The sequence below is a fragment of the Sinocyclocheilus rhinocerous genome, unplaced genomic scaffold (assembly GCF_001515625.1).
Source record: "Sinocyclocheilus rhinocerous isolate Xijiao unplaced genomic scaffold, SAMN03320098_v1.1 scaffold466, whole genome shotgun sequence".
Taxonomy (NCBI): Eukaryota; Metazoa; Chordata; class Actinopteri; order Cypriniformes; family Cyprinidae; genus Sinocyclocheilus; species Sinocyclocheilus rhinocerous.
In genome coordinates, this window is record NW_015631145.1 from 207749 (window position 1) to 222624 (window position 14876).

At 39.9% G+C, this 14876-nt stretch overlaps 1 protein-coding gene across 1 annotated transcript in view; it reads left to right on the top strand.

Moving 5' to 3' along the window:
- The first annotated feature begins 3256 nt into the window (after positions 1 to 3256).
- The window catches only part of robo2 (roundabout, axon guidance receptor, homolog 2 (Drosophila)), a 351523-nt gene continuing 339903 nt past the window's right edge, over positions 3257 to 14876 (top strand). Inside the window, exon 1 of the mRNA XM_016554373.1 lies at positions 3257 to 3849. Coding sequence (XP_016409859.1) covers positions 3744 to 3849 — 106 coding nt within the window. The 5' untranslated portion in view covers positions 3257 to 3743. The remainder of the gene's footprint in view (positions 3850 to 14876) is intronic.

Here is a 14876-nt window from a genome sequence, read left to right on the forward strand (position 1 = left end):
TTTATGTCATTAGTTCAATCATACACATTATGCTTATGAAAACAATAGCTTTTGATTTGATTGTAAAAAATGACAAAAAGCCGTTTATAGTACGCTCAGGCAGTCCTGTGGTGAGAATTAAATATGATGATGTGAACAAATGCACCTTATGTATTCTTCCAGTGTTTAGCGTGTTGCTAAGGCTCACGGTGCTGTACAGGTGCTGAGAAACCCTATTACAGCTGTTCAGTGGCCTTCAGCTTTGCAGTAGTAACACAAAAGCACACAAAAGCACATGCCACTCATGTACCAAACCTTATACCAGTGTTTTGAATTCATTTATTGATGATTGGTTCACAGTGGACCATTTGAAATGAAAGCGTTTTGGTGTCGCAGGCAGTCACTGGCTCAGGTGTTGCTGTGGAGGCCGCTGAACTTGTGCCGAGTTGCCACAAAAGTTTGCCTGCAGCCCCAGTTTGTCTTGATTAAGGTGGTTTTCGTGTCTCTCTCAGGATCAGATTTATCTGTCTCCATTTCAGTTTTACAGCATGTTTGCATTAGGAACAGATGCTCTTTTTCACTCAGCAGGCTGTAAATAGGCCACCATGTTGCTTCAAATTTTGCAAGAGAGGTGACGATGCAAAAAAAAAAAAATTATGCTTTTGTGTGAACTGAGGTGTGATTGTGTGTTCGAACGTTGGATGCGATTGCACATTTAAAGGTTCAGCTACTGTTCAAGGTTCTGTGTAATTTCAGAGTATCAATTAGCCGTGTCCAATTAAAAATATTGGATAAATCAAGGCATTATGGTGCGTATTAGAGATAAGAGTAAGGAGTTTAATGATTCTGGTTACGATTCCAATTAACAGTTATGGTTCCTTAATGATTCAGTTAATGATTCTTTTAGTACTTTTGAGGAACCAACCAAATATACTGTTATGTATTAAAGATAAGCACTATAAGTAGTGTTTTTGAAAACATTTTTAATAGCAACAATCAGTAGTAATAATAATAAGAAAATATATTTTAAAATACTGTATAGAATTCTATTGTGCATATGAAGTGTTGATCAATTTACACTAAGAAAAAAACAACAAAATGGAGCCCAATGTACTGTGAAGGAATTTTCTGTATTAATTATCCCCGTGTTTCACCTGTATTTTGAATTGTTTGCATTGGGGTGTTTAGGGTTAAAGGAAATGTCTGTAAATGTATTGGATGTCCTGGCCTAAAATTACTAGGTTTTCTATAGATTGTTGTCTTGCAGTGTACTGTAATATTGGCTTTAAACTCTGTTTAAAACATAGATCTTGATTGACATCTTTTTTGACACATCATGATGAAAGCATTATGATGTGCAGAACACAGTAACTCTCAAATTGATTTTATAAAATGCAAGCACATCTGTACCCTTCAGTTTATTACATGAAAATCTGGTTATTCTCTCACTGTCTGTATAATGCATGAAGTTGCCAAGTGCATGCGTGTTATTAATCAGCCAGTATCCAAGAGGGGAATCTTGGATGCAAGATAAAAAATTTTTAATGCAAATATACAATGTGGTATTTGAATTATGTGATTTATATGGGCACAATTAGGAAAAGCAAATGAGAACTAAATTTGTAGTCGTGTTTGAATTTTGATTGCAATATTCTAATATCTCTAGTGTTCAGTGTGAATTTTGGTGCATCCCTGATAACTCATGAGTTTGAGACTGATTTGTCATTTTGACTTATTAAATAAAAAAAGAATCAGGTCATTAGTTTGTAATTGGACTACACAGGTTGCGCTATGTGTTTGTTGCTTGCAACAAGCAAGAATCATACAATAGAAAGAGGCAATGTTGTTTGCTTATTGTCTTTATATTATTTTATGGTGCACAGGCTTTCTTTCTCTCATCACATTGAATTGCTCACAACTCTGCTAAAGCAATTTCTTTTGCCGTGGCACTGTAGATTCAATAGCGGCACAGCGACTCTGCTGATTTGAAGTGTAGAAAGCACTGTCAGTTTTTATCAGTTCTTTCATTGCATCTGCATTGGCAAAAAAAAAAAATGCAGCCATTCAAGATTGTTTAACAGATCGAAATGTCTTATATCATTTTTTTAAACGGAAATGTTTTGAATAAGAACTGATTCCCAACCCCAGTGTGTAGATTTTTGTAACTGCAATGGGAATCAGTAAATGAATGTTCATGTTTATTTGTAAAACCTTACAATTGTGCCCCTTAAGCACTTGAATGGGTAATGCCTAGTCGCTGACATTTAAAAGAAGCAGCACTAGAGAAACTTATATTGCCTCTCAAGGAATCATTTAGCCATCAAGTTTCTTCACTTGAACAGACACGAGAAATGTTCTTCAGGATAAAGAAAGTGAGAGCTAAGCAGTAAGATTCAATGCCATATTTATTCTTGTAAGATTTGACTGTGATGGAAGGGTGCCATTAGAATATGCAGTTTTCTATTCATATAGCAAAGAACCTAGCATTGTACTTGGAATGTAATTCAAGACATTTTGATTGACACCAAATGATTAATAGATGCACTGCAGTGGTTGAAAGAGGAAGGTCATCTAGTGCTCATCATAAATCGAGACTTATTCATGTAGATAACAGGAAATGTTTTCATATGTCATTGTTTGCTGTAACTGTCAACCGAGTCGTCACTAATGGCACTGCTGCTGCTACAGACGTTATTTATGCGCTCTGTGTGAATCCAAATGATGATAAATCTCACACATGTCTCACACACCCTAAAACCCCAAGCCCAGTGAGCGCTCGCCCTCTGACAGCAGCTTGGCAAAAATAACAGTCTTTAGCATAAGCGTTTTGCAAGTGTGTGTATGTGTGTTCGAGAGTTTCAGGCAATGTTCATTTGCATGAGCCCCCTGAGGACGTTTAATGCTACTAACTTTCCCTAAGCTGAGAACCAGCATGTTTAGGCAAACCTGCTGACTATTGCAATGTCCAACATCACTCCTTCTCCCCCTACTCTTATCTCCAAGAGTCACTCTCTTGCTCTTCCTCTCTCTCTTTCTCTCTCTCTCTCAGAGTTGAAGCCGAGAGTGTTATTAGTCTTTAAAGAGCCTCTCTGGCTTCCACTGCCTCAACGTCTGTTATGATCAGAGCTCCAGGATTAGTGCTGTCACCACTCTGCATCTCTCTGCCGTCCTGCCCTCGCTCTCTCTCTCTCCTGGCGCATCCCTTGTGACCCACGGTGCATGTTACGCTATTATTTCCTCCCCTCCTCCTTTCTCTCTCTGGAAACTCCTCTACGTAGACGAACGCACGTTGTGGAGCTTTTTGGCGCGCAAAACGGGAAAAGGAGAACGATCGTGTGGGAGATTTCTCACTGTGGACTGGGACAGATCCACTACTGCAGGGAAAACAGCGGACGGCTTCGGACAGCGGTGACAGCAGTGAGAGTGTGTGTGCATGCATCCGTGCGCATGTTTCGAGGGAAGACTGAGCTGTGCTGTGCTTCTCAAACGCTCATTCTCTCACTCTCAGATGATGAAGGCTCTCGATCGCATATGATGGAGCTTGACTGAGAAGAGGGTCTCACTCTCACCCGTGCGCTCTTAGGCGGGCAGAGCTCAGGAGCTCTCGGCAGCGTGGTGGAGGCACACGCACACTTCACGCTTGCTTCTGAACTGTGACCGATGACTGGACCAACGAGCCAGGTTCCGTGTGCCCCTTGTGCTCCAGTGAGCATAAATACGGGCAGGTGAAGGACCATCACCTTCGACCCCAGAGACCTCTGGAGATGTTCCTCCTCTCTCCTGTGAGACTCACTTTGTTTCTGCTGGTCTTCCTGGACGTTCCCCATCCATCCCTTCAGGGCAGGAATAAGGGCAGATGGAACAAGGGGGGTAAGTTTCGGACAAGTTCTTTCACCTCAGGAAGTCAGTGCTTGTTGTACTCTGATATCTTTAATGTTTGTCCCGCTGGTTGGGGAATTGATCTGAGAGTGTCAGGCAGTGATTGGAGCATTATAGGTCAACTCGGGAGATTCTTACGAACAATCCTTGTGTAGAACTTTATTTTATTGTTCAAATTTATTATTAAATATCATGAGATTATATTGTTGGGCTTGTTGTAGTTGTCTTCCTTACAGGATGTAGTTGAGGTGCTCTGAAACTTGATGGTTGACATTGCTATCATGCATCACAGTCAAGTTTTTTTTTTTCCCCTCTTGTCCCCTCAGCACTATGTTCCGTTGTGTGTGTGCAGACGCTACTCAGCTAAAAGCTTTCCTACCACACTGATAGAATTTCACTTCCTCTGCGCTCTTCTGTAGGAGGTTATTGGGTTTGAAAAAGCTGTCAAATTTGGAGTCCTTGTGACTATGTGTGGGGGAACTCTGATTCCACGTGCATGGATATGTGTGCGACTGTGCTAAAACGTAAACCTTGAACCTTGTGATTGTGTTATAAAGTCCTGTCTTACCAGGCTGTAGAGAAGTGTTAATAATTCAAAGCAGACCCCCATTCTATGGGAAAACTGCTCTCCCGCTTCTCAGGCAGCATCTAATCCCCTTTGTGGGATTAAAGGGAGAGCGGTAATCTTAGCGGCCGCTCCTGGCGAAGACTCTCTGATGCTCATCCGAAGCCCATGGGTGTCGCAAGCGCTACAGACTCTCGTCTTCAAAGAGTCGCTGGTCCTGCGAGTCTCCCCCTATAACTACTCTGCAGTGGCTGTTCCTCTCCATCTCCCCTGTTGAATCAACATGCTTGACTCCAGTCTGCATTCCTACGCACGCCTGCCTTGTTTTTTTCCCCCCAGATTGTTTCGCACAGAGATGGAGCAGGTGGGTGTATTCTTCTGGCTCTTCTGATTTAGCAGGTGTCCGATGGACTTCAAAGCTGACTCACGTCTTGTTGAGTGCTATCTGGTTGAAAGGTCGGAAATCTGACTCAGGGGTTAGTCAGACAGATTTCTATTTACACTATGTCGTAGTTGGACAATGTTTAAAGAGAAGGTTCATCCAAAAATCGCAAAGTCTGTCATCATTTACTCATCTTCATGTCCTTCCAAACCCATTTGACATTCTTTCTTCTGTGGAACACGACTGGAGGTATTTATCGGAAATGTCCAGCCTGCTTTTTCGCAAATGACCGCCATTGTCGCAATTGCATTTTATAATATGGAAATTAGCAGCTTGGACTTCATGATGGAAAACTCTCTTGCATTTTTTGCAGAAGAAAAGCCCTACATGTTTGGAGGGTGAACATGCTAAAATGTTTTTTTTTTTTTAAATCCAAAATTGAATACATTTATCAGAAGCAGTGCCATTTAATTTCATTTTAATTAGTGATAATACATTAAGAGGCTGATCTCAGTCTGTGTTTTGTAAATATCAGGGATGTTGTCCTTGAACAGCTTCCGTTGAGTGGAAAGCATGTTGCCATCTGTAATCTGAACACTCTCCCCTATTTTTGGCCCATTTCTGTTTGAAATGGGAAAACAAGACGCCGTGTTAGCCTATACTTTCTAAATAGTATAATCTGTATTTCAGGGGGAAGTAAATAAATGTGACATCCCTATAATATTTGGCCTCTGGTGAGATAGAGGGCATTGGCTTCCCATGGAGCAATTAGGGTATGGTCAGAACAGCTGTGTGAATTGGGCTCCAGCTTTCCTCTTTGTGAAGATGACACCGCACGCCCAATTACCTCTTCATGACACACTTGAAAAGGTGTAATTTTACCTGTGGATATGATAAGATCAGCCTAGCATGGGCGAGTATTTGTTGCTGTACTGTTATTATGAGCGTTTAGAACAATCTCTAGTGCTACTTTGCTCTGCGTGTGAGAGTATTTGCCCGGGAACAGTGGTTGCTGTCTTTTTTTTTTTTAATGATGCTTGGATTAAATGTTTGATTAAAGTGATTTTTACATCAGCATAATTGTAGCCTAGTGCTTTGGTAGGTTTATTTATTTTTTTCATTTCACTTGTGCTTTGCATTTCTGATTTAAGTGTCACATAATTCCAAAAAAACACCATAGAACAATCCCTAGTGCTACTTTGCTCTGCGTGTGAGAGTATTTGCCCGGGAACAGTGGTTGCTGTCTTTTTTTTTTTAATGATGCTTGGATTAAATGTTTGATTAAAGTGATTTTTACATCAGCATAATTGTAGCCTAGTGCTTTGGTAGGTTTATTTATATTTTTCATTTCACTTGTGCTTTGCATTTCTGATTTAAGTGTCACATAATTCCAAAAAAACACCACTAGCAATGCAAATTCAGTTTAATTTCTCCTTACATTTCAAAAATGCAATGGCATTTTTATATTAGCATATGTAATTATGCATCACATTTTGCGTGTGAGTACAGCACATGAAATATTTTTATTTTTTGTTAGTGCTTTTGGAAGGGCTGAATGGAGAGAACCTTGTAGCCCTGGCCCCAGTTAGCACTCTTGCACTTAAAGTCTGTGCTTTTCTGTTCGGCTTCCACGGTCTCCTAGGTTATCTAAAATGAAATTCAAGCATGTTGTCTCCCATGTATTTAAATGTGACTGTCACCATGGACTTCCTGATAGTGGGGAATTCTCAGGGGCCAAGTCAGACCTCATACGCTATCTCTCGTTCTCTCCCTGACATAAACACAGTCTTGCGAAGCTATGCCCTCACAAAATTTAAATGTGCCAGTCAATCTCTCTGTCCTAATAGAGGTTTATTCTCCTGGGCTACCTGAGGGACATGGCATTTAGAGGGCAAACCGAACCCACTCAATGTCGCCCTCCATCTGTTTCACACCATATCCCAGCATTCCCTTCAAACTCAGCTTGGAAATATCCACCGCTGCCTTCTCCACCAGATATTTTTTTCCATTTCCTATTGTTCAGGTCACCGAATCCCTGAAATGCAGCCCCTCCATATGGCAAACGCTGGACCGCATGAGGACCTGTAGGCTGCCCACTGTGAGAAGACGTTGAGACACACTCTCAGAAATGTACCTGAATTCTAATGCACTTGGCTGTCTGGCTTCGTCATGAAACTAGTCCATGAAAATGAACATAAACCCAAAGCTCAGAAGTGTAATTCTTCCTTCAGGCCCCCGTCTGCTTGTGACCAAGGAGCACCTTCATGCAAGTCACTGCTACTGCCTGAAGACTAGTGTGTAAAAGCAATGTCTTGCTTATGGATCCCAATTCACAATCCTTTCCGACTTGGGAGTCTTGAGGTCCTGGGTGGACAGATTTTCAGAGCGGCTAATCAGAGAAGCAATTAACAATTCTCAAAACTTGCTGCTTGTGTGGAAATGGATTTCAGGCTCTCTCATGGGCCTGTGCTTCACTGATGTCTCAGCGCTCACCATTATATGTCTGCGAGACAAGTGATTCTAACTGTGCATGGGAGAATAATAATTTCTCTGTTCCTCTGAACACAGTCTGCCACACAGAGCGCTTGCAGAGTGCCATGCAACAATGGCACATTCAATTATTCTCTCCCCTCACTGTCAATGTCGCAACATCTCGACAGAGCGCCCCCAACCAGACCGCTGCTTTCATAACTGGTAATAATGTCTCTCCGGGGAGCTGAAGTGTGGTGGTCTATGGGGGGCTGATATGCTCATACGTTGCACAATGCAGACACGCCTCAAAAGAAGGTAAATTTATCACTAAAATGAACAGTGTTCTTTTTTTGAAGCTCAGGGTGACAGATTTGAGTGCAATTTTCAGCTTATCACAGTTTTGCCAAGTATTTAATCTTTTTATATTGGGGGCTTTGCTGCTTTTTTATTAGATACAGTGGGAAATGCAGAAAGGACATTATTGTGATGAGAGTGGGGATGGAATCGGGATGTGTTAGCCAGATTCAAACCTACATGACTAGTGTAAACACCTAGGCTCCAATCTAGAGCATGTACACTGCACCACAGTCAGGCAGAGTTATTTTGAAGCAACAGTAGTTTGGCAAGCAGCAAAATACTACTGTTTTTAAGGTAAACTACAGTAAATCTACTCTTTTGAAGCTAGTTGCTAACAAAAAGTAGCTAGCTAAACTGACACCATGTAAGGAGACATTGCCTTTTAACTGTTCTGTTTTAAGTTGTTAAACTACAGTCTACTTTTTTGAAGCTAGTTGCTAACACATAGCTAACTACATTGACACTAAGGATGCAATGTAGTTTTAATTTGAGAAGTGTTTATTTGAGATTGATAATTTTGTTTTACAACTTAAGAGGGTTTTTGTTTGCTTATTGACTCTATTCTTATTCTTTACTCTTATTCTTATTGCTGTAAATCTATTTAAGCAACACAGTGACAATAAAAAAGCTATGCAGCATTTTGTCATGCTACACAGCTAATTGTTGAAAATATAGCTTGCTACTCAAGAAGCTACAACGGCTATTGTCATGCTTCTGATGAATGTTGCACTGCATTTAGTTGATTATTCTCCAACATTGACCAAGTATTGATGCCAAGTATTCAATTTAACATGAAGGAGATTTTCATAGTGTGTGTTCGTGAGAGATCTGATCTGCTGACTGAAGTTTAACTGGCACATATAGCTATTATTCATGCTGGACGTATTTCATCATTGAAAACACCGTTATATTCTATTTCGGGTCTTGATGGACAGAAGGGAAGAAATATTTGTCCAGATTGGACTCTATGATCAGAGCACATCTGCCCCGCGCTGCCCCTTCCTCTGAACGCTGCCATTTCCGTCACACTCTCTCTAATGAAGCTGCTGTCTAATTGCAGTGGGGAGCGTTCCCAACAGTAACAGTGTTTTATGGGGGATTTTATGCTTCAGAGATGACAGCAGAGGCTGATGGATGGGAGGATGTATATTTTACGGCCTAAGACCCTCTCACCCATGTCTTCTATTAATTTCCATTCTCCTTCTCTTTCTCTCTATTGCTCTTTTTTTTTTTTTGAGTCAAAGACACGCTAGTCCAAAAGGGTTTATACCAATCAAAAGTTTGTACACGCATACTCATTTTTTTTATTAGTGGTGCTTGCTAAGTCAAGTCAAAATAACTATTTAAATTTGGTGTGCAACTCATTATGCACAGTTGTGCTGTGGACATGAATGATATCTTAAATTGTGTTGCTTGCTGAGGAGAATTCAGTCAAGTGTGTCAAACAGTTTGACTAGCAGTGAATGTTTATATATATTACATTTTTAAAAAGTATATGCAAGTACATATATTTAGTTATAAACAGTATCACAATAAACTCACTGGACTTGTGACAATAAACTCACTGGACTCACTAATGTACTCACAGATGGATGGTCAAGCTGGCCATCTAATGAAGTGTGATTTCTCACGGTATTGCAGAACTGAGATGCTGTTTTTGGTCACAAGTGCTTTAGATTATGTAGTGCATGTCAGCTGGCTTTAGATTTATTTAAAACCTTCCTGTGACCTCTTTAAATATCTTTGCTTTATTTTTGCTGCGAGTTATTTTTGAGCGCCTCTTGTTATTATAGTCAAGAGCAGTTGAAGTTTGGTAGACTTGTCATTATTTTGATGCGTCTAAGACTTGGCTTCAGAACTTCATTGCTGCTCCATGGTCCTGTTTAAAACCCCCCTACAGGATAAACAGTGTCCGGCGACCCTCCTCCTTGTTCCTCAAATGATGTCGCAACCCAAATCATGTAATTAGACTTAAACGTCACCAGCTCTGCTTGGACCGAGACCAGCGAGAAGATCCCTCAAGGAATTATCTCACTTTTTCATCCAATGGGATTCTTCCGCTGGAGGCTGACCGTCTCTAGGCCAAAAAGATCCTTCAGTTTGCATTAGAGCAAACATGTCACTTGCTCGGTTCCTCATGCTCCGTCTTTGCATCGTGTGCCTGCCTCCCACTCTCTGAGCGCTCTGCGCTATAAAACTTTTAAGAGATAAGAAGCTGTTTTTCTATTTCAGGGTACCATTAGCTTGAATAATGCAAAGACTTGAGAAGGAGTGGCTGAAGGTCTACAGAGGGTCGGTACACAGTCTTAGTAAATTGTGTTGCTTGCTGAGGAGAGTTCAGTCAAGTGTGTCAAACAGTTTGACTAGCAGTGAATGTTTATATATATTACATTTTAAAAAAGTATATGCAAGTACATATATTTAGTTATAAACAGTATCACAATAAACTCACTGGACTTGTGACAATAAACTCACTGGACTCACTAATGTACTCACAGATGGATGGTCAAGCTGGCCATCTAATGAAGTGTGATTTCTCACGGTATTGCAGAACTGAGATGCTGTTTTTGGTCACAAGTGCTTTAGATTATGTAGTGCATGTCAGCTGGCTTTAGATTTATTTAAAACCTTCCTGTGACCTCTTTAAATATCTTTGCTTTATTTTTGCTGCGAGTTATTTTTGAGCGCCTCTTGTTATTATAGTCAAGAGCAGTTGAAGTTTGGTAGACTTGTCATTATTTTGATGCGTCTAAGACTTGGCTTCAGAACTTCATTGCTGCTCCATGGTCCTGTTTAAAACCCCCCTACAGGATAAACAGTGTCCGGCGACCCTCCTCCTTGTTCCTCAAATGATGTCGCAACCCAAATCATGTAATTAGACTTAAACGTCACCAGCTCTGCTTGGACCGAGACCAGCGAGAAGATCCCTCAAGGAATTATATCACTTTATCATCCAATGGGATTCTTCCGCTGGAGGCTGACCGTCTCTAGGCCAAAAAGATCCTTCAGTTTGCATTAGAGCAAACATGTCACTTGCTCGGTTCCTCATGCTCCGTCTTTGCATCGTGTGCCTGCCTCCCACTCTCTGAGCGCTCTGCGCTATAAAACTTTTAAGAGATAAGAAGCTGTTTTTCTATTTCAGGGTACCATTAGCTTGAATAATGCAAAGACTTGAGAAGGAGTGGCTGAAGGTCTACAGAGGGTCGGTACACAGTCTTAGATTAAATTATACATTGTTATCGCAGCTGGCGAGGCCTGTTTTTCCTCCAAATGCTTCGTGTCTCTGTCTCATCCAATAGCATTTGGGAAGCAATTGTGAAACGCTGAACAGTCCTGGCCCAGAATAAAGGGAGAAATTGGACTGTGAGAGATCAGTGCGCATCAAGCCGGGAATGTAGTGCGGACAGGACAGCTAAAGGACGATTCCCTGTGGTTTGCGGGAGTCTCTTTGCTGAGCTTTCAGAAGTGGAAGTGACATGGAATTTGTACATTCTTCAGGAAAGAAGTGTTTAAGTGGCTGAATGTATGACTGTGTCCCTGAGATACAGTCTTCCATGTTGAAAAAAAAACGGCATATGCTGATTAGGTATGTTTTGAAGCATGGTACCTGGTTTTGAGCTAGTTGCCCAGGACCAGCTTACAACCAGCTCAGGACCAGCTTAAACCAGCTCAAACTAGCTACCATGCTTCAAAACATACCTAACCAGCATATGCTGTTTTTTTTTTAACCGGGTTGTAAGATGGGAATCTAGTATCGCTGCTCTATATCCTTTTGAACTGTCAGGGAAAAATACCCCCCCCCAAAAAAAAAGACAAGCTTGAATTTAAAAATATAGTCAAAAAAGTACATTTTGGGTTGCTTGCGTGACAAGGTCCAAAACTAACTTGTTGCCATTTTTACTATAGCATTCAAACTGTGTATATATACAAAAACACAGACAAAAAAAATATACTTTTTAAAATTATTTAGCTGTTTTTTCCATTAAATATTTGTCACACTGAAACTATTACAAAAACATTAAGATGCATAGTTGTTCCACATTTTCATTGCATATCTGTGGTTAAACAACAACAACAAACTTTACCCTATTTTTCTTTATTTACTTATGACTACATTTTTCATTGAGGTAAAAGTGAGATGCATGTGAGTCACATTAGGTGTTTTCTTTATTAGGACGTTTCTATGTCTTTGATTTCAGCTGAGCACATCGTTTGCATCAGCGAGACTATCATTGCAACTATTTCATATTTAATTAAATATTTTGCATGACATTACAACCGGCAAATTTTTTATTTTCCATCCTGACTCTCATTTGGCACTTGGCGGGTGTTAATTTCAGACCCTATTGTGTTAAGACCCATTTTTGCGCAAAATACGGAGATAAACCCAGTTTTATCTCAATGTCATGACCCAGGGATCGTCCTATGATATTTCTGCATTATTAACAAAACGTATTCACTCTTCATTAACCCTTAAGACCTTAATTTATGCACTAATAGACTATAATGATAAAATAACTTCAGGCTATCAGTGGTCACATTGATAGATGAAGATTACTTATTATCATTAATATTTAATAGGTTATATTATCTTACACTGCTTTTAAGGAGATTTATCATTTCTTCATACAGGAGTTTGGCAAGTTAGGATTGATTTCATGCAAAGCTGTAGCCTTGAATTAACTTAACTGAAATAAAAAAAAATACACATATGAAGTCTCATTGCATTTGGGCATTTCACATTGGCACGTTTCATAATTCATTGTTCTCGAATAAAAGATGATGGAGTTGAAGGGCATGAAACCTCTTCATTAACCCTTAAGACCTTAATTTACGCACTAATAGACTATAATGATAAAATAACTTCAGGCTATCAGTGGTCACATTGATAGATGAAGATTACTTATTATCATTAATATTTAATAGGTTATATTATCTTACACTGCTTTTAAGGAGATTTATCATTTCTTCATACAGGAGTTTGGCAAGTTAGGATTGATTTCATGCAAAGCTGTAGCCTTGAATTAACTTAACTGAAATAAAAAAAAATACACATATGAAGTCTCATTGCATTTGGGCATTTCACATTGGCACGTTTCATAATTCATTGTTCTCGAATAAAAGATGGAGTTGAAGGGCATGAAACCTTTTTCCCGCTAAAAGCAAGACAGTGAAAACTCGCTTCTGGTTCTAAAGAGATTATTTTGGGCAATGTGTAATCAAAATGTATTTTGTTGAAAGCTTTCGAGCGCTCTGGGGAGTTGCTGCACCAGGCTAATGAATTCCATGTAACAGAAAAAAAAATGCCCTAAGAAATTGTATAACCAGGATGTTAAATATTACATAGCAACCACATGATACTTATATTCCAGGAAACTGTGCTGTTAAAGTCAGTGCTCATCTCGACAAACTTAAAAATATTCTCAGAAGTTTACGAATATGCTTGAAATACTTTGAGCTCGAAATACCTGCTGAACAACAGCCGTCAGGCGTTAGGGAAGTAAATGGCCTTGATGTGGCACAGTAAAGGCTGAATCCTTTAGAAAAATCTCTTTTCTTGTTTGACAACTTTTTGTGCTCATCTGTGGTCCTTGTTTTTCATTATCTGCCTATAAAAATAGTCCACCAAAGCAGTGGTCTAAATATAGCTATTAGATCTCATTGTTGCTCATTCTATGATTTGACTGTTCAATACTGCCTGCAAATCAGTTCATGTTACCAATTTCCTGTTCGTTCTCCGCCCACTTAAAAAAAACTAAACTTGTGATAAAAGACACCAATTCTGTGGAATAAATGCCTGGGCGTAATGGTGCTAACTGTGAGTAGTGCTAATCCTTTTCTGGCCCGCTTCAGGAGGTGTCTCTGCGTACACCAAGCTCATATTCACCAGCCCATTAGCCTCCTGCGCATGTCTGCCATATTAGATTAGAGTGTTTATTGTCCAATTTATCATGGGCGCTTTGTCTGGCCTGAAAAATATCTCCCAATTGCTGAATATGTAAGGCTCGGCGCTTCGATATTGAACACGAAGAATATTAAATAAGAGACGTCAACACGTACCTTTAACTATGTCACCAGACGCTGGTTGTGGAGAGTACAAGCCAGCTAAATGAGAAAAAAAAACAAAAAAAACAAGGGGACAATGAAGATGCTGAACTTGAAATGTCCATTTCATCACGTTGATTTGAATAAACGCTAATTCCAAGGGCTTGTTTTGAGTCTGAGACCTAATCTGTTTGGCAGGGAGTACAGTCTGAGTACACAACGTTATTATGTCAAACACAGTTTAGCTTAGTCACAAAGACGCCACAACTCTCAAACCAGATGCTCTGGTTCTAATGTGATGGCCTTGTCAGTTTTGAGCGATGATGAGGAAGGTGTGCGTGGAGACTGGATTTGGTGTTTAATGACTGGTAAAATTGTAAGGCTGCATTCAAGGTGACCCCCCAGCTGAGGTGACTAGAGGCTGGGTGACAGTAATCCTTCCTGCCTCTTCACAGCCCTGGTGGCTGTCACCAGCGCCACAGATTGTCACCAAAGCCGAAGGCATGTAATTATACTTTTTTATTGGCTTTACAAAACCCTCTGTATCCATCCATCCACTCTGCAGACTTGGTTTAGTCGAATGCTTATAGATCATGATTATATTTTACTTGCTGAACTCAACCAAGTCTTTGTGTGAAGGAACACTCTATACTGTAGAACAGTATGCAACCCAGGCTTATTGGAAAAATGTGTCTCTAACTACATTTTAGTGAAACTCCAAACATGTATCTACTTTTGTAAGTCACTTCGGATAAAAGGGTTTGCTGAATGCATAAGTGTAAAATTGTAAATATAGTAAATTCTAGTTTCCAGATGAAATGAGCACTATTGGCAGTAAAACGCAAAAAATTTTTGGTAGATTATTGATTAGTAAAGACTTATTTTTGTGCTGTTTCTTACACAATACTATTTAATTACCTCAAACCAGTTTTATCATAGTGCATGATTTGCAAACGAATATATTATGATGTTTTCATTATCAGTGTTGGGGGTAACTCATTACAAGTAATGCGAGTTACGTAATCAGATTACTTTTTTCCATTTATTGACTGACAGCTCTCCTGTCCCCATATTGGGAGAAATCGGGAGTACAGAGGCGTTGTGTGCGCTGTGTGAACATGATGTTACTGTAGTTCTAGACTAAATGTGAATGTGCATTAATCCATCCCCCTCACAAAAAACAGATTTAGTATTCAC